Raw genomic sequence first — 21,849 nt, 5'->3', positions numbered from 1 at the left:
TTGTAAAGTTATGTCCTCTTCCCATTGAGCCACTTAACTAACCATTATTTAAAGCTCAAGTGTGATATATAAGTATATTATTCATAGTTCTTTTAATATTTTAAGATTAAGTTTGTTTTTTTTTTTTTTTATCATTCGCTTTGCCTACTTATCCGGAAAATACCAGCTGTATTTTGGTGGGCGGTATGTACGCTACGCGTATACAACCCGTTCTTACCGCTCACTCAAACTTACTTCATTCCATTATTTTCCTACCATTACTCTAAATCTGGTCTAGCCAATAGCAGAGCTTGCGTTACGAGTGTACTGGTTTTACAGGTATGCCCATTGGCCCCAGCCGATAGTGAGTTGGCAACGAACTACTGACGCGAACGCCGTTAATCCGAGCAAAGGAAGGAATTAATGTTCTAAAATAACCAATATCCAACAACCAAGTCAATTCGACACGGTGAAGTTTGGTGAAGTGTGTGAAATGAGTAAAACCCAACATCAGCAACAGAAGGGAAACGTTGCATCCAGACGGCATTGCGTCTCCTCCTTTCAAATCAGCGGCGAACTAGCCAACGGAAACCCGGTCTGGATCGCCTCGGTACAACCGGTAAGTAACTGCCTTTTGTCTAGACCAGTTTATCAACAAAATCAGAATCTGTCCGTTATATCGGTGGAACATCAGCCTAACGATCGTGTTGCAAACCCAGTGTCATCACCGGATCTCAACGACAAGATCCGTGTGGTCACAACCTTATTAATGGATAACTTTTTAAGAAAAATCTCCAAAAACTGATTAAACTACCAATAATAACGCGCAGTATGTCAAACGCCCAACTCATTAGTCCCCAAAGTAACAATCTGTACGGAAGGCAGACCCTGGATTGTCTAGTGCCGACTTTGCTGAACAGCTTGCCTTATAAACTAAAGCAAGAAATTAACGTTAAAAACATAAAGGAGAAACTTAAGACATTTTTCTTTCAAACTAATAAATGTAATAATAAATAGCTGGAACATCCTGTGTATAGTTTACTCAAACGATTAAGTGCGATATGTGGAACTGGTTGAAACGCGATCATTATTTTTTATATTTTTTTTTGGAACTACCCGTCATATTTTGTATGTAGCTTTAAAATACTTTACCTACTTATAATTCCGAGCGCTGAACGATGAATACCGGTGTACGGATAAACCCGATTGGGTTTTTGTTACGCCGTAACAGATATTATTATGTTAACATAAAAAAATTATATTTTTCATTCTCAACGTAATATCACGATTATTACCTGGCATGGACATATTTTATAACTTTTCCCGTATTTAAAAAAAAGCTTATCGCTTACCTATCGGTGAGCCCTCCCTTAAGATAGATATTACACACAGAACACCTATTCCTTCTTATCTTTATGATTATTTTTAGTTTTGCTGTGTCATTATTATTATAAATTTTTGTGAATGTCATGGTCACTTGTTATAGATGTACATATAAGGGAATGTGTTAAATATAAGTTTATTACTGTATATGGTAAATATGTATATTGTTAGTGTCCTTAATAAATAAATAAATAAATAAAACTGCAAACTATTAATACTGTAATTATTCTAGCTTTATCGATCATTTCATTGATGTAAGAAGGCAATAAGTTCAACGATGGATTGTGAATTTACGATACATAAAGATTGTAATACCAAGACTATAATTGACACGAACTGTAAATATTAACGTAAAATAATGTAAACATTATTGATGAACTAGATAATAATATGACGGTTTTACAAAACAATAAAACCGATATTATGTGCCGAGAGGGAAAACATACAGCATTGATGTGAAGAAGCAGTTAGTACTTTACCGATTTTCTGCGGTCTATCTATAAAGAAAGCAGTTCATCTTACCGATATAGATGGCGCTAGTATCTCACCCAGCAAGGTAGCGGGTACCCGCTGTCACTTTGAACGTCATAGTCTCCACCAGGAAGAACTTCCTGCAATGCTGTATGTTTTCCCTCTCAGCACATAATATCGGTTTTATTGTTTTGTGAAACCGTCATATTGATGTGCCTCCGAATAACATACAGCATTGATGTGAAGACGTGTTTGTTTATTTAATCAGGATTAAGAAATTAAGTGAGAATAAAAGTTAATTATTATTATTTCTTTCTATTATTTAATCATATTTCAATTATTATTTTTTCTAACGAGAGTTAATAATCTTGTAATCATTGTTTAAATACAAATAATTTATACACATATTATTATGACAAAAATAAGTTAAGTGTTTAAGAATCAGCGCCTATTATTAGAATTCAACCTGGATTAAATCATTATGTTTTGAAAGTTTCCACGCAGATTGTCGATAAGAGTGTGCGCAATCTTTAAGCCAAATGCTGGTTTAAAAGTATATATTTTCCCCGGAGTCACAAAAATAATCGCTTGAAATTTTTAGCAAAGTTAGGTCGTGAACCCTACGTCCCGAGGCTATCAAAAGTATAGTAGCGGCTCGTCTAGATATTTCGAAAAGAGTATCTTTGGGTGGGTTTGATGAAAGCCACTCAAGCACAACATTTGGGTCCCATATGAGCGTTAGTTTGGAAGCTTTAGGTTTAGCAATGCTGATTGCCTTAAGGGTGTGTTTTATTATAAAATAGATTACATTATTAAATAGATTAGTGGCAAGATAGATTTTCATGTAAAAAAAGATGTATCAAAAATTTTGCTAGTTCTGCAGGCTGAGGAATTTTAGGATTTATTTGGACGCTCTTGCACCAACTTAGCCATCTTTTGATGGCTGGTAAGTAGATACATAAGGTAGATTGCCTCCAACTGTTCTTTAATAGGTCTTTTTCCCGAGCAGACCAATCTTTTATTTGGCTACCCTACCCCCAATTTTCCAGACCTTCAGGGTCAATGTCTGCACTTGAGGCGGAATTTGTGACGTCGTGGCATCTATCAGGGTCTCGTTCAGGTTCTGTAATTCGTGTGGGTGATCTAATGCCCTGGATTTCAGGCCTTGAAGTCAAAAAGCTCGAGGCCATTCGGGCGCTACTATCAGGTATACCCCTGTCGCACTGTTCAAATGTGTTAGTACTTTTGGCAATAGATTTGGAGGAGGAAACATCCACGCTAATTGGTGTCTCCATGGTCTGCTGAAGGCATCTATATAGTTTGCTGATCGATCTTTGCAGTTTATTGAGACATAGTTCTTTACTACGGCAGTCCGTTTTGTCGCAAACAGGTCGATCTCGGGTCGCCCCCATCTTATAAAGACCTCCCGTGTAGCCTGAGGAAGAAGGTGCCACTCTGCGGGCGGTTTTCCTCGAGACAGCTTGTCCGCGATTATGTTGTATCGTCCTGGAAGGTAATGAGCAGATAGTGTTATCTGAAACTTGTCTATTATGTTTAGGAGATCGAATGTTAGAGTCAGTAAAGCGAGTGATCTCGTTCCCCCCTCCTTCCGAATGTATGCTATGAGTGTTCGATTGTCTGATTGAACTAAGACGTGGGATCTTCGCAGAGTCCTTGTGTTGCTTGTGATTGCCATTATAACTGCATAGAGCTCCTTTTTGTTGCTGTGCCATGTTTTTTGCTGAGCTAACCAGGCTCCTGACATTAATTTCCCGTCTAATTGGGCACCCCAACCCCAGTCTGAGGCATCCGTGGCCAGGAAATGGGTGGCAGGTTTTAGATGTATAGGTGACCAAAGATTTGTGGCTATGCACCACCATATAATTTCCTGTTCCACGACTTGTGGAATGAGCAGTTTTAGACGAGGGCGGTTCCTGTCGAAACGTCGCAGGAATATTTGGATGTTGCGGCAATGAAGTCTGCTCCTGGGAATCACAAAGTTGACGAAATTTAATTGCCCCAGCAACCGTTGCAACTCGCGGAGACTGATCCGACTCTTCAGTAATGAGTCTTTTAAGGCCTCGTTGAAAATATTTATCCCTCTCGTAGGCAAGGAAATTGAATTTGCGATGGTCTGCCAATGAATACCCAGGTATTCTAGGTCTTGCGTGGGTGTCAAAATCGATTTTTGATAATTGATTTACTAGCCCAAATGTTCCAAGTGCCTCACGGCTTCCGCAGCCTGAAGACATAACTTGGATTGGTCTTGGTGGACCAGAAGGAAGTCGTCTAGGTAGACTAGCATTCGACATCCCTTCGCACGGAGGGTTTCCGCAACCCAACATGTTACAGAAGAGAAAAGGTGAGGCGCTGAAGCCAGACCAAAAGGTAGACAGGTCATCTGATACAATTGGTTTTTGTAGCTTATTCTCAAAAAAGGTCGATGAGATTTTGCAGCCGGAATATGAAAGTAAGCCTGAGAAATATCTAGTCTCCTAGTTGTAGAAAACTGGGAACTGATGCATGAGAGATCAGACGAAACTGTTTGTTTTCACAAATTTGTTTAATTCGCGAAGGTCGAAGATCGGACGCATCGATCCATCGTTTTTCTTTCGCAGGAATAGCTTGGAGATAAAACTGGGCGATGTTTTGTGAGCAATTTGTATCACACGTTGGTCCAATAGATCTTGTATCATTAGAGTCATGGCAGTTGATGGTTTGGTTGCATATTGACGCATTATGCTTTTGGTAGACATTACCAGAGGAGGTTTCTTGTATAAAGGTATTCGAAAGCCCGTTATTATTGATATTATAAACATGTTTGCGCCCATCGCTTGCCATCGTTTTTGGAACATCTTTAAATAACCTCCCCTGAAATGTGTCGGCTAGTCACTTTTTTGTATCCTTGTTTCGAAATGTAGTGTTTTTATTTTTGGAACGAAGTTCCTTATCGCGCGTTGTGAAAGGGGGCTAGACGGAAAAAATTCTTACAATAAGTTGTCACGACACTTTTTGCTATAGTAAGCTATATTGTAAGCCGTGCGGCGTGCGCATGTTTCTCTGTCTGTCTCTCTCTCTCTCTAATAGAAAGCAAGCCAGTTCCCTGATAGCCACACTTACAATAAAAATACTTTTAGTATAGAAAGTTCAGTCAAAGTTAACGTTAAGTTTACTCCAAGACTTGTACAGTAAAACTTATATACAATTTGTGTTGAAATTGTATAGTAACTTAACGTTGGAAGATTTTTTAATGAAAAATTACTGTAACTTTTACTGTAAAACTCATAGAAAAATTAATATTACTTCAAGTTTAATGCTTTGTAAATAATTTCATAGAAGGTTTCAGAGTATTTTTATATTTAAGAAAATTAAACATTATATAATTTCAGATATTTATTTTTATTAATAAATTATTAAAACATTTTTTGAGCTAAAAATGAAAATTAATCTAGCTGACGTCTTCGTTTTTTTTACCGATAAACTACCTACCGATGTAAAAAAGAGACAAATTCTGATAATCTGCCATATCAATAAGTGTTTTGTCCAACTTCACTAAAAGTTCATATTAAGACTTGTACTACAAGATATTGGGAAAAGTTAAAGTAAATTTCCGGTACTAGATTGTGCATAAGTTCGATTGCATTTTAAAGTTAACGATTACGATTGGATAGCTATCAGGGTTATTTTCGTTTTTTCTTTCTAAATAAAATAAAATTTTATTACAATTCCTTCACTAATTAATCGAAAGGAACTTCGTTCCATCCGGGTGTCCCTTGACACCTCTCAAGTTTTTTTTTTGTAACTCATTTCTACCCTTGTATGTATGTTGTGTCTGAATAATTATAAAAAGTATAGTGTGTGCATCTAATCAACCACTGGCACCAGACCCTCAATGCCCTTAAATTTTATAAATAGTTCATAAATAATCGCTTAAATAAGCTTAAGTTATAAAATAAACACTGAAACAAGTATGTACATTGAACAATTTTTAATATTATTTTCTCTTTGTTACAGATTTGACTCTGTGTTTGTGAACGCGTGTGCTGAGTGGACTAATGAAGAGTTCGGTGGTTTAAACATACCCGCCGGTCGGGTCGCGTACGTGCACGGTTCGGTCGATCCGTGGCATGCGCTATGTATGACTACTACGCAGGACAACTACACGCCCGCTATCTTCTTTGAAGGTATATACTCAGTGGCGTGCATAGCCCTTGGACCCAGGGTATGCACAAGGTGTTCAACACAAACATAAAGTAAAATTAAAATTTAGATTTTAGATAGGTATGTCGGTTTATAATCAAATTACTTTACGAAAGTTATATTTTTGATTGATTTAATACTATCGTCTATCTACTGCTAATTGAATAAAAGTTCATACCCTGATTTACGTCACAAAATTATGACACACCATTCGGCAGCATTTTCTAAGCACACTGATGATGATAATATTTTTCCAACATATCATGTTTTTAGCGTTTTTATGAAAATTATTAAGATCACAATATCCTTTATCATTCCACACTTTACGTATATTGGACAATAAAACAAAAGGAAAGCAAATTAATCGATTGGTGTGTTAAAAGCCGCTTAGCCAAGAATAGTTTTCGTAATATTTATTATTAAATATACGTGTTACTTTATCACCTTTTTTTGGGATATTTGTAACATTGGTACACTCCTTCCTTTGCGAATGATTTCTAATTTTACGATATAAGTAGGGATAGAAATTAAAGTTTTCTCTAAGTACTTTTTCCAGGCACACTGAACCCAAACAAAGACCGCACGAATATGCTTTCATTATAAAATGAATGAATAAACTATAAATTAACCTTAACACATTAAACTATCACTACTCAAACTTTTATAAGTTACTGAATTTATGCACTTGAACCGTTTATTTATCACCAACGCCATACAGCATTGTTCGAAGGTAAACAATAATGGCGATCGAATATGCTAATGATAATATTGCAATCGAAATTAGTCAAAATATGTCTTTAATTTTTTGTAAGTATGGGTAAGAACGCTATTTTATTTTGATATGTAAACAATACATAGAAACCATATTTATTGTTAACTCTCTCACTCTCCAATGATTCCTGGAAAACCTAAATTATTCATTTTTCAAAATTGAGACAGCGTTTGGTTTCATAGATTATTTTCAAAACGAAAGACTAATTCGATAATATTAGATCCTTAATTTTCTTAAAAGACATTAAAAGGTATTTACATTTGTGAATAATGTTTTTAATTCTAAAAAAAGAATAATGACCTTTAACAACAATAACAAACCAAGCAAATCATTTTATTCATCGAAAAAATGAAACACGTAATTGATTATCCACTTCCGTAAGCAGTGCTTATAGACAGCCACACTTAGAGAATTTATGAATGAAACTGTTCACACAAGACCGATGCTAATCTTGTAAGTACAAGCGCACGATTATAACATTACACGACACGCACTACTAACTTGCACGCACACATCTAGCAGAACGATTCTTTCTTTGGGCGTGCTTATTTTATTTGATATTTCTATGCAACAGTAGAGGGCGTCATATGTCGAGTGATTCATAATAATTGATTTACCCTGCAATAGATAACATGAGATTTTTACGTGTTTTAAAAGGTAAATGTTTAGCATTTACGGTTAAAAATTACAATACGAAGTAGTAAAGTTACGAATCAGATAGACAGATGAACGTGAAAAGGCTTCAACCCAACTCGTATTTTCAATCTTGGAGATAGATTAACGTTTATTTTATTATTACAAATATTGATTAAAATGTCTGTATATCAATAGCAGCTACAAAGGCAAGGCAACAGACAGCAGCGTCTGATGTGACGTTCAAATTCGCGGCCTGCGTGCGACCAATGATAAGTCGTGCCCTCATCAGCAAGATTTTTGTTATTGGTCGCAAACTTAACTCGATCATCATCGGTAAGAAAGAAAGAAAGATGGCTTGCGGTGGCCTTCTTTTTGGTACCAAATTTCACGCAAAAATTTGTTCGTTGTATAATAATATTAGGTCCTTAATTATTTTATTTTTATTTTATTTTATTTTATTTATTAAGGCCCAAACAGTATACTTAATACTTAAAATTAGTACAAAGAAAATAACACATACACCAATTAAGTAGCCGCTAATAAATCTAACGAAATACATTAAAATTGACAGCAAACTTATAACATATTTATGAAACTTTAGAATATGTATAAAACACATATTATTGACAGATAATGTAAATAAGGGAATACCCTTATTAACAATATCCATCCAATCCAAGTGGATATGTGAAAACATAAGTAGAACTTTTACGTAGAACAATTAGAATTAGAATTTAGAATAAAGATGTTTTTTTAACTGAGCAAGAGTAAGATTAAATAAATCTAAATCCGAGAAATTATTATTATAGCTTTGAGTAGCTCTATAAATATAACTATTAAGAGCGTATTTTGATCTGACTAAGGGCAAATAAAATGGAGGGGATTTTCGCCTAGATATAATATTTTTTGGACAAACAAAACCAATTCTACTAAGTAGTTTTGGAGTATCAATTTCATTCCTTAAAATTTTAAACAAAAAAACAATATCACGAACCTGTCGACGAGCCTGGAGGGGTTTCAGACAGTCTGAAGTAAATGGATTATGCCTGGATCCCGAAAAACGATACCTCAAGTGCTTAGACAATTTGTTTTGCAAGTTATCTAACATATTTATATAAATATTGTATCTCGGATTCCAAACAACAGAGCAATATTCCAATAATGGTCTAACCAAAGAGTTGAAAAGAAGTATAAGAGTATTATAGTTTTCAAATTCTCTTCCAACTCTCATGACAAAACCTAATAGACGGTAAGCCCTTGAAACAATATCCTCAATATGGGTTTTAAATGTTAATTTAGAGTCAAGTGTAACCCCTAAATCTCTTATAAAATGTACTCTTTCTACTAATATATTATTAAGATAATAATTCCTTGTGATTAAATTCTTATTTTTACGTGAAAATGAAATAACGTTACATTTTCTTACATTTAGCTGTAAACGATTCAAGTGACAATATGCACACAATTTATCAAGATCATATTGTAGGGCATCACAATCAGCTTCGTTGATAATTATTTTAAAAATTTTATTATCATCAGCGTATAGAAGACAACTAGAATTTGAAAAAATTTGGGCAACATCATTTATAAAGATATCAAAGAAGAGAGGACCAAGATGTGACCCTTGCGGGACACCTGATGTTATAGGCATGAATGATGAACAGAAACCTTTAACGGCGACTGCTTGGCTCCTATCACGCAAATAGGACTCAACCCAACGGAGTAGGTCACCATGAATACCAAACTTAAATAATTTGACTAAAAGCAACTCATGACTAATTTTGTCAAATGCTTTCGAATAATCAGTATAAATGCAATCCACTTGGTAACCACTATCCATAGCTAAAATAATTTGATCAATAAACTCACACAAGTTAGATTCAGTTGATTTTTTACTAACAAAGCCATGTTGCTCATTAATTATGCGAGGTCGGACTCTACTATATATGGAGTCATAAATTATTTTCTCAAACAACTTGGGTATTATAGAAAGTTTCGAGATTGGGCGATAATTTTCAATGTTGTGCTTGTCACCAGACTTATAGACTCGTATGATAAATGATTTCTTCCAGATGTGTGGCATTTTGCCCATATTTAATGACAAGTTAAAGAGAACAGATAACGCGACGGATAGGTGGATGCGACATTCTCGTGAAAATTTTGGTGGTATACCATCAGGATCGGTGCCTTTAGTAACGTCTATTTCTTTTAAATATAAAGATACTAATGAAGGTGAAATATTTACAGAGTTCAAATTTACAGTGTTGTTACATTCTGTTTCTTCTGGAGCGCTAGTAGACCCGTCAGATTCAAAAACAGAATGGAAGTATTTATTAAACAAATCACAAATCACACTACCTTGGGATGAAGACTGATTACCAAAATACATCGTATCAGGAAAATAAGAAATATTATTCTTAGACTTAACATAGCTCCAAAAATATTTACTATTAATACGAATTTTTTCTTCAGCACGACGACGGTAAGAGATTAGACATGTTTCTTGCATATTCTTTTGCCGCAATCTTAGGAGGGAAAAGGTGTCATAGTCATCAAAATTACCGTATAGCTTCCATTTACGGTGGAATTAAGTTTCTCATTAACTATCTTAATGAGAGGCCTACTAAACCACATAGGATACTTATTATTATCGTAAACTTTTTTAGATGGAATATACTTTTGTATAATATCATTTATTATATCATAAAAACATGATACAGCCATATCAATATTCCCCACATTTAAAATATCAATCCAATCGATACCGGCAAGAGCAGAATTAATTTCATTATAATCGGCAGCATGAAATAAGCGTATAACCCGCGGTTGAGAACTAAGTTGTGGCTCCGACCTAACAAGAAACTCTATATCTAGCACCGGATGATGACGATCAATGGCAGCCAAACAAAAATCAGTGGTGGAAACATTACACTTAAAATTAGCAATCACCAAATCTAGAATCCTACCCTTGTCGTTTCTTATTGAGTTAAACTGTTGTAGACTATTAAAGGATAAGAAAGACGAAAGGGACTCAATTAAAGGATTAGATATGTCACAGTAAAGGTTCATTGACTCCTTCGAATCAGTCCACTGGGCCTGACCAATATTGAAATCCCCTATGATTATAAATCTATCATCAGGATGTTCAAGAACAATATTACTAACCTTCTCAAAGAACTCAGTCAAAGCATCAAACAGTAAAGAACATGGTGGAAAGTAACAGATGAACAAACGATAACGAAGTTTTAAGGACCCCTCACCAACTGTAATAATAAGAGTCAATATATCACCTACGGCATTTAAAGAAGGTATGCAAGAAACATCAGACACTTTAAGACTACAACAGACTGCAATTAAACCCCCCCAAGCGAGTCACCACGCAGATCATAGCTCCTGTCACATCTGTAAACATTATAACGTTCATCAAAAAGTTCTGAACTATTAATACCAGGCAGCAGCCATGTCTCTGTTAGTAGAATTATATCAGAATCACAAGTAAGCATACTCGAGAAAAACGACTGTGTTTTTGTTCGCAGGCCTCGTACATTTTGGTAATATATTGTGATTTTAGAATGACCCTTTAACATAATCTTGGTTTATATAAAATAAATTACTCAAATTCAGGGTTGAAATTGACACTTCAATAACAAACATAAAGGAATGAAAAGTTTTATAATAATAAGGATACATAAAGATGAAAAAAAAGTTAATCTGAATTTTAGATCTATTTGTCCATTCAAATAAGTGCTTAAAGATTGATTTATGAGCTAAATAATAAAAATTACAAATCATCACCAAAAAATCATAATAAAAAAGTATTGTGACATAACTTACCCATGCCAAGAGCTTAGTAAAAATTGTCCTATTAACCATGGTATAAAAATCCCCAGACACATAGATACCATCACTAAACCTAAGTTTTGTAATAGCTCTAACACCATTAGATAAAAAATTAGAGTATGAATCATAAAATAAATAATATAAAGAGCAACTAAAAAACAGCAGCAACATCATCCACCTATAAACATCCAGTTGCCAGGCACAGTCATCCTGTTTCATAGGAGAGTATGATTTAAGTCTTGGAACCTTGGTACTGCACCAATAAGGGTTTGTGGGCAAATGCCCCACATAACAACCACAGCATGTTTGATTTGTATTCTCTGAAACAAATTCTTTATAACAAATGACACATAGTATAACAAAGATTAACTTGTGACCTAAGTTATAAAAATCCCTACATACATTGATGCTATCATTACACCCGAGAATCAAAATACCTCTTAAACCCCTAGATAACGTATAAAAGGAAGATAAATGTAACAAGTAAAGACAAAAAATGCATCTAATGAACGTCAACATCAACCCCAGTATACCACCTAGCCATTGCCTGGCACAGGCATGATCTCCCTTTGCAGAGAGCAATCTGGAGCTTAAACCCACCACATGTATTATTTTGTCCAGAACATTAACAAAATAAATTGTAACTATTATTACTTCCTTAAGGATCATAAAAAATACCATGTAATAAACAAGGTAAGAATATACATAACTTATACACTTTACAATTACCAAGTTACATATAGGCTTTAAAATGAAAAAACAACTTTTAAAAAATAATAAAATTAAGACTACTTGAAAAACATGAACAAGGTATGAACATAATATGACAAATCTCAGTACAGGGAGCATTGTAACAAATGCTTCATAAACATAATGAAAATAATAATAAGCCCAATCAAAAAACAATAAATCACTTATTTTATACTGTTTAAATCTTGAGCAGATAAGATATTTATAATAGGGCTAGTATCATCACGACGCACTAGAATACAACAATGCTTGACCCAAGTATATTTATAGTTCATCTCCTGGGCACGTTTTTTGGCCTGTTGTAGGAGAACTTTATTAGCACGAGTTAAGTGGTCATTAAAATAAACCGAAGAGTTGCTCCCAACAAATCCAATCTCAGTTGCTTGTAGATTTTTGAGCTTACGGAGGCGATTCAGGCAATTGTCTTTCTTGTGGCGGGCTAAAAATCTCACTATAATGGGCTTGGGCTTCTTCAAGTTATTAATACTAGGAGCAACATGGGTCACAAAATCAATGTCAATATCCGGGTTTATAGGGAAATCAGCTTTTAGACAGAGTTCTTTTAAGATAACCAATAGGTTTTCTCCCTTTTTCTCAGGGACCCCAATGATTTCTATATTGGACCTCCTAGCCCATTGTTCTTTTGTGTTCAGTTCAGTTTCAATTTTATTCAAAGATGTACAAACAGCATTAATTTCAGAATTAGTAGACTTTAACATTTTTAAATTTATTTCTATGTTGTCCACCCTTTTGGAGATTTCTTCATATTTGGCACTGAACATCTCAAAAGAGGATTTGAACTCTGACAGATCAATCTTTATACTCTTAAGTTCCTTGCCTATCGACTCCCTCAATAAGTCATTAATACCACATGCCATTGATTTAATTTCAGCGCGAATTAAGTCTTGCATCGCATTAACAGACACCATAGTCTCACTATCAGAAAACAGAGTTACAGGAAAGGCAGGGGGGTCCACTTTGTCACACAATCCCGGTATTTTGTTTTGCACCGGTGTATTACTGTTATCTCCTTTCGGTCGCGAAGCCACGCAAGCTGGGCAAACCCACTTACTCCGCACGGCTGGTGAGTCCTCTGGGAGTTCCACACATTCTAGGTGATACAGATATGAACATTGGGCTAGTGAACATTTCACTCGCTTTTGGGTAACAGTTACTTTCACATTGCAAACGTAGCAGACGGACATGAACAAAGTCGGCTTTGATATTGTTTTATTAATTGCTGGCAACCAAACCGTGTCTTTGCTTGTTGCCGCCAACAGAAAAGCAATGGCGGGTACTATAGAAAACTTAAACAATTTCTCACTCGTCCAATTAACGTAGAATTTGGACACAACTCACTAATTTCGTTATCTAACGGCACAAGTAATATAATAATTTTAATTACGGAGTACTAAATATCCTAATTAAAAGAAAATAATATTAATTACAGCGTACACACACAGAGCAATGCACGCCGCGTGTGACGTTTACTATCGTAAACTAAAAAGTGAAATGAAATTCGCGTTCTGTCGTACTGGCCTCGTTGATCTTCTCTTTGGATATGAATTTTAATGGCATAATAGCATGCAGTACCAAGTAAAAAAAAAAAAAAAACTGCATTGATAACCTCTTCCTTTATTTGAAGTCGGTTAAAACTATGAAAGAAGAAATAACCTACCCTACCCAGTAATGCGGAAGCGACTTAGGAAGAATAAGTTAAAAGTAGTTAATAATTAGTATATACAGAGGCGTGCATTGCATATATGCAAATAAGCAGTGCATACCCTACCCTCAGGGTCTTAAAGAGCCTTCAGATAGGACCATTAAAGTTTTGTAATTAAAAAACACTAAGTAAAAAATATATGAAAGCGCCATCTAGTTATGAGCGGCCAAACTTCTAGGTCAATTGTCGCTAGACAGGCGACAGCGCAACCAGCGCGCGCGAGGCGCATAGCGTACAAAATAAAATCTTCTACTTCGTATTTTAATTTTTAACCGTAAATGCTAAACGTTTACCTTTTAAAACACGTAAAAATCTCATGTTATCTATTGCAGGGTAAATCAATTATTATGAATCACTCGACATATGACGCCCTCTACTGTTGCATAGAAATATCAAATAAAATAAGCACGCCCAAAGAAAGAATCGTTCTGCTAGATGTGTGCGTGCAAGTTAGTAGTGCGTGTCGTGTAATGTTATAATCGTGCGCTTGTACTTACAAGATTAGCATCGGTCTTGTGTCAACAGTTTCATTCATAAATTCTCTAAGTGTGGCTGTCTATAAGCACTGCTTACGGAAGTGGATAATCAATTAAGTGTTTCATTTTTTCGATGAATAAAATGATTTGCTTGGTTTGTTATTGTTGTTAAAGGTCATTATTCTTTTTTTAGAATTAAAAACATTATTCACAAATGTAAATACCTTTTAATGTCTTTTAAGAAAATTAAGGATCTAATATTATCGAATTAGTCTTTCGTTTTGAAAATAATCTATGAAACCAAACGCTGTCTCAATTTTGAAAAATGAATAATTTAGGTTTTCCAGGAATCATTGGAGAGTGAGAGAGTTAACAATAAATATGGTTTCTATTTATTGTTTACATATCAAAATAAAATAGCGTTCGTACCCATACTTACAAAAAATTAAAGACATATTTTGACTAATTTCGATTGCAATATTATCATTAGCATATTCGATCGCCATTATTGTTTACCTTCGAACAATGCTGTATGGCGTTGGTGATAAATAAACGGTTCAAGTGCATAAATTCAGTAACTTATAAAAGTTTGAGTAGTGATAGTTTAATGTGTTAAGGTTAATTTATAGTTTATTCATTCATTTTATAATGAAAGCATATTCGTGCGGTCTTTGTTTGGGTTCAGTGTGCCTGGAAAAAGTACTTAGAGAAAACTTTAATTTCTATCCCTACTTATATCGTAAAATTAGAAATCATTCGCAAAGGTAGGAGTGTACCAATGTTACAAATATCCCAAAAAAAGGTGATAAAGTAACACGTATATTTAATAATAAATATTACGAAAACTATTCTTGGCTAAGCGGCTTTGTACACACCAATCGATTAATTTGCTTTCCTTTTGTTTTATTGTCCAATATACGTAAAGTGTGGAATGATAAAGGATATTGTGATCTTAATAATTTTCATAAAAACGCTAAAAACATGATATGTTGGAAAAATATTATCATCATCAGTGTGCTTAGAAAATGCTGCCGAATGGTGTGTCATAATTTTGTGACGTAAATCAGGGTATACTTTTATTCAATTAGCAGTAGATAGACGATAGTATTAAATCAATCAAATATATAACTTTCGTAAAGTAATTTGATTATAAACCGACATACCTATCTAAAATCTAAATTTTAATTTTATTTATGTTTGTGTTGAACACCTTGTGCATACCCTGGGTCCAAGGGCTATGCACGCCACTGAGTATATACCTTCAAAGAAGATAGCGGGCGTGTAGTTGTCCTGCGTAGTAGTCATACATAGCGCATGCCACGGATCGACCGAACCGTGCACGTACGCGACCCGACCGGCGGGTATGTTTAAACCACCGAACTCTTCATTAGTCCACTCAGCACACGCGTTCACAAACACAGAGTCAAATCTGTAACAAAGAGAAAATAATATTAAAAATTGTTCAATGTTCATACTTGTTTCAGTGTTTATTGTATAACTTAAGCTTATTTAAGCGATTATTTATGAACTATTTATAAAATTTATAGCTAATAAATCTAATAGGTTGGGGAAAAAGTCTTTTCGCATTATAGTATGTATGAACATGTAATAAAATCTCTTTGGCTATACTATTTGTATCTGGCTGGTTTTGGTATCAAATTAGGAAAATGTGTGAAGATGAGTGAATCTAATGAAGAAATTCCTTTTTACCTTTTAAAATTTTACTACAAAAAAGGTAAAAATGCAACGCAAGCCGCGAAAAAAATTTGGGTTTAGCGTTTTCAATCCGGAAATTTTGATGTCAAAGATGCACCTCGCTCTGGTTAGGAGGAGCCCTATTACGGATATAATGGATGCCATTTTTGAAAAAGTGGAACAAGATGGGCAAATCAGTAGGTACAATGTAGCTAAAGAACTGGGAATTGACCACAAAACATTTTAGGCACATTTGAAAAAAACTGGGTACATAAAAAAGTTGAATATTTGGGTACCTCACGAGCTCGCTGAAAGAAACCTAATGAACCGTGTACTCATTGATTGAGTGATTCTTTATTACGACGTAATGAAACCGAACCATTTTTGAAGAAGCTGATTAGAAGTGGATCATGACCGAACCATTTTTGAACTGGTGATGAGAAGTGGATCATGTACAACAAGAAAGTGCGAAAAAGGTCACGGTCAAAGGCCGATCAGGCTTCACAGACTGTGGCGAAACCTGGGTTAACTCGCAACAAGGTGACGCTGTGTGTGTAGTAGTAGGATTGGAAGGGCATTATTCATTATAAGCTGTTACCACCAGGCAGGACCATCAATTCTGAATTCTACTGCGAACAACTGATGAGATTAAAGCAAGAAGCAAAGAAGTTTAGAGAAAGCGGCCGGAATTAATCAACAGAAGAGGTGTGGTTTTTCATCATGATAACGCTAGACCTAACACATCTTTAGCCACTCAGCTAAAATTAAGATAGTTTGGCTGGGAGGTGGTAATGCATCCGCTGTATAGTCCTGACCTTACACCTTCAGATTTCCACCTGTTTCGGTCTCTTCAGAATTCTTTAGGCAGTTTCAGGTTAACATCACGAGAGGACTGCCAAAACTACTTGTCGCGGTTTTTTGATTTCAGAAACCCCAAAATTTCTATAGCAATGGGATTATGTCCCTACCTACCTATACCTAATTTATGCAAAGGAAGAAAATAAATTCCAAAAACTTTTTAATGATGATAGTACTTCTAGAAAAAGAGGTAGTATTTAGATTTTATTACAACGTTCTACATAGATACTAGTTTGCGAAAAGACTATTATTCCCGCAACCCACTTTTCCGCAAATTTCTCCCTATATCACATTTCAATTTGTATGTCCACTTAAACTAACTTTATAACATTACTATCAGCAGGTGGATCAACTGAATTCCAAACTTTTTTCTCCAAAAGTGACAGATACTCTACATTCATAGCTTTTTGCCACCAGAGGAGTTTGATAACTTTATTGCCTACACATATGTTTGTGGCTTCTCAAAAATTCTGGTCTACATACCTATTTTATAATCGCCATATTTCGTCGGCGGTGTACCACGTGTACTGCGCATGGATCGGCAGCTGACAGACTCCTCTGTACTAGTCGCCACTTCCCCTCCAACTATAGCGCCGCCGACGTCTCGCGTCGTTTTTTCTCTCTTCCGCCTTTCCTCAGCAGAAGACTCGGCATCAGTAGAGGCCTGCTCTACCCCACTGTTGTTGCAGCAGTCATCGCCAGACTCACCATCTGTTAATTCATATAAAAATCATGTGATTTATTTATATTATATAAGACGAGAATTACGATATTCATCAATGTCAGCATTTAATAAAGCATTATACTCATTCATGGATATAATGAAATTATATAATCTGTATCACATTTATTTTCAATAAAAAGTACATTAGGAATGTGCTTTTTACTATACAGAATAACCTTCCTTGGATTTATTTAATGGTTCTATAAATCGGTAACGCTGAATAACCGACAAAAATGCACAACTTTCTCTTAGCGTTCAATTTATTATGTAGACTAGACTGCGGGATTAATGAATAGGCAATGCATCCAAAAACAAAGGTTTCCTTTACAAATAGTGTGTCGGGACCACACTTCCTCAGTGTTGCTTCTGGTATTCAAATACATCTGCTGAGTACAATGCGGTAAGGTAAGCTGGTGAGCTGTTCCCTTCTTCTCTAGGAAACACTTAACACTGCCCCTATGGTAATTCAAAATCAAAACCAATGTTATCAAAACGCAGGCATTTTATATGTTACGCACTTACGTAATAATTATTTGATAAAGCAATCTCACACTTCACACATTTTCTTGAATAAATATCTAAAGTTTTGAAGAGAAAAATTATTAGTAGTAAGGGCGAGTAAGTACCTTGCATTTCCACAGCTGGAGTCTCTCATAGGGCTCCACACGTCACTATGGATGAGTTCCAAGGGTCGGCCAACACGTTTCGTAGATCTTTTCGGAGCCCGGGCCACAGGCTTTCCTTCCAGGCAGGCGCAAACTTGTTGAAATCTTCTTTGTCATCCTGAAATGAACATACCTTTAAGACAATGATACCCTAACCGTCTATGCCATAAATCAGTATTCATGTTAAGTATTATAAACTTAACTAACTTTGCAATATTGACTTCCTGCGCTTGATGTAGGACAGTCATCGATTGCTCTTTTGCAAAACAAAACATTCATTCTATCAGTGACTTGCATAGAGGGTATGTAAAGTATATGCAAATGATACAAAATGAAGAAGGTCTCCAGTACGAGTTATACAAAACTTAAGGATAAGCATTGTAAGAGTTACAAAAAGCCTACCCGTAAGTATTTATAGATCTTACTGGAGATTTTCTTCATTTTATATCATCTGCATACCCTGTACATAGCCTCAATGCACGCTACTGCATTCTATATACACCCACATAGATTAGCATATATAACAGGCTGGTGTTGTATACTACAACTGTCATGGACAAAACACCCATCTACATTCATGATCACAACCATGCCTCTTTCACATAATTTAATAACAGAAAAGAAACTGTTCACACAAGACCGATGCTAATCTTGTAAGTACAAGCGCACGATTATAACATTACACGACACACACTACTAACTTGCACGCACACATCTAGCAGAACGATTCTTTCTTTGGGCGTGCTTATTTTATTTGATATTTCTATGCAACAGTAGAGGGCGTCATATGTCGAGTGATTCATAATAATTGATTTACCCTGCAATAGATAACATGAGATTTTTACGTGTTTTAAAAGGTAAATGTTTAGCATTTACGGTTAAAAATTAAAATACGAAGTAGAAGATTTTATTTTGTACGCTATGCGCCTCGCGCGCGCTGGTTGCGCTGTCGCCTGTCTAGCGACAATTGACCTAGAAGTTTGGCCGCTCATAACTAGATGGCGCTTTCATATATTTTTTACTTAGTGTTTTTTTAATTACAAAACTTTAATGGTCCTATCTGAAGGCTCTTTAAGACCCTGAGGGTAGGGTATGCACTGCTTATTTGCATATATGCAATGCACGCCTCTGTATATACTAATTATTACCTACTTTTAACTTATTCTTCCTAAGTCGCTTCCGCATTACTGGGTAGGGTAGGTTATTTCTTCTTTCATAGTTCTAACCGACTTCAAATAAAGGAGGAGGTTATCAATGCAGTTCTCATTTTTCTCAATCAAATTCATCAAATGTAAAAATTACTAATCGGTATGTAGTTCTATTATATTTTCAGTTATGGGATTTTTACTTATATTATACTAGCTGTTGCCCGCGACTTCGTCTGCGTTTGATTTCGTTTTTTGATGTGGCATTCAATTAAGTTGTAGTTCTAAAAAAAATTTAAGCATTCAGTATCGCTAAGCCTTGAATAAGGAGTTCTGTCCTCTATCTCCAACCACATTCAGATCTACACAAAGTTTGGGAAAAATTGAACATATTATAACCTCTATAGTACAAAATAATTATTTAAATCGGTTATAATTTGTCGGAGTTATGGTGTAAAATCGTCAAACACTTTCATCCCCTCTTCCACAGGAACCGAGCTTAATGTCGGGATAAAAAGTATCCTATATTATTTCTAACACTTCCAAGAATATGTGTACAAAGTTTCATGAGGATGTCGTTAAGTAGTTTTTGCGTGTAAGCGTAACAAACAAACTTACATTGACATTTATAATATTAGTAGGGATTTTATAACGTAGTTGTTTTTTTTAAATATATTTTACGTTTTTACTATTTTTACTATTTTACGAGTTATTTTGTCTTTTTTTAAAAATCATTTATTTTATTTCTTCGCATTCGAATTAAAAAACAGTGCCAAATTCATTTAAATACTTATACTTTTGATCTGACCCGAGAATCGAACCTTACCTTAGTAACTCGGTCATAAAACCAATTTTATCGTCGACTTAATAATCAATAACCATAATAACATAACAATCTCTGATTAATTTGATTGTTTTATATCCTTGTAGCACAATCTACTATTTCCGGAGGGGTCCACGAGTAATTACGTAAGTTATCCGCGTGGCCATTATAGCATGTTACGACCTTTAGTCAAAGCGGGTGAAAACGCGGGGAATAGCTTATGTTGAATAATCCGTTCGAGAGGTACTGAAGAACCTACGAAAAGCTTACTATTTCGCCAACGAGTCTGCATCAGTTCAGCACGCCAATTAAATGGGGATTATTACGTCTGGCGTCTGATACCGGTTTTTCTATATATTGATTGACAAAAATTTTTACTCTATTTTGGGTACGAATCATAGCGTGATCGAGACAGCTAGTTTCTCTGGTGGGATATGTATGGCCTGGGAGAATGCCATGTTCAGCAATTGCGTTAAGGTAAACATGCCTATTTCTACCCGTACTGTCCGTTGATATATTTATGTTCATATCTCCTGTTACAATTAGATTTTTATAGTACAGTATCCTAAACCCATTAATATACTGAACACATTACGTGTACAGTATAATAATGGGTTTAGGATACTGTTGGGTTTGCCGAGGTTCTGTTCAGCGTCGGGGATGTTCGCTCAGGAGCGAATCGATGATTTTTACTCCATTATAAGGAAAAAGACGGCATCCCTCCTGACAAGGTTGCGGTCGAGCTCAAACAGCATCCTGAATATGTTAGCGGGAAAGTTTGATTCACCTATCTTGCAACACTTCATGTCGGTGCTTGTACGGTGAAGCAAATTGTATTGAATTTATCCTATAATATAATATAATTCTATAATATAATATAATTAATTAATACTAACATAGTCGTTTAAGTTGTATTACTAACAAAGGTGGACCTTAGTTGTCTTAATAAAGAGATTATTATTATTATTATTATAGCTTCTAAATGACTCAAGTAAAATATTTAAGGAGTCGAAAAATTGATCGGCTATTTTAAATGAGGGTGATCGATATATGGCTATCACAATAGTATCATCACCAATGTCGGTTACCATGCAAGTAGCGTTTACTAAAAACTTTTGTTGAACTCTAATTTTCCTAAGAGTATTTTTGAAGTTATACTTCTTTAGGCGCGTTATGAAAAAATGACGAGAGTGAAATTTTAAGATGCGCGCGCATCTGTGACACAAAATTAACAGTATGAAGCTGTCTGCTCAACCGCTCATTAAGTCTCGAAAAAAAAGCTACCAACAAAATAGAAATTGAACCTCGATATTAGTCGCGCATGTTGGTACGCTCGTCACCTCTGATCACTGTTTTCATATTTATAATATTTATCAACATGTTTCTAGTTTATACATTTACAACACGTATTTTAGTTTCATACAAGTGCGAATTATATATGTGCTAATAAATTATATTCAGTAGTGATTTAAATTGAATATTTTGATTGATATTACTTACTATTTGTGAATATGAGTGAAAAAAATTGTGCTTATATACTTTTTCAAGTGCTCCAATATTATTGAGGTTAACTATCCGTATGTATTATTTATTTATATTTATGTATAAATAAGATGAAATAAATAAATAATTTGTAAATTATATCAATAATTTAAACCGCTTTTTCTTAGAAAATGCCATACGACTAAATAAATAATGACTTAACAATT

The 21,849-nt window shown here is 35.0% G+C and overlaps 2 protein-coding genes across 2 annotated transcripts in view; both read right to left on the bottom strand.

Annotated features, from left to right (window-relative positions):
• Positions 1-21,849, bottom strand: part of LOC120635896 (gamma-aminobutyric acid receptor subunit beta-like) — a 209,193-nt gene that overhangs the window by 150,325 nt on the left and 37,019 nt on the right. The gene's annotated exons all lie outside the window — the stretch shown is intronic.
• On the bottom strand, positions 12,182-13,236 carry LOC120635904. Its single transcript, XM_039907118.1, has one exon. It carries the CDS (start codon positions 13,234-13,236, stop codon positions 12,196-12,198), a length of 1,041 nt encoding a protein of 346 aa, XP_039763052.1. The 3' UTR covers positions 12,182-12,195.

This window comes from Pararge aegeria, chromosome W (genome assembly GCF_905163445.1).
Source record: "Pararge aegeria chromosome W, ilParAegt1.1, whole genome shotgun sequence".
NCBI lineage: Eukaryota > Metazoa > Arthropoda > Insecta > Lepidoptera > Nymphalidae > Pararge > Pararge aegeria.
The sequence above is the reverse complement of the archived record's forward strand: the minus strand, read 5'-3'. Positions and strand labels throughout refer to the sequence as shown.

Bases quoted from the DNA above. Each gene is read 5' to 3' on its own strand.
- LOC120635904 (XM_039907118.1), bottom strand. From the start codon at position 13,236: ATGTCCGTCTGCTACGTTTGCAATGTGAAAGTAACTGTTACCCAAAAG.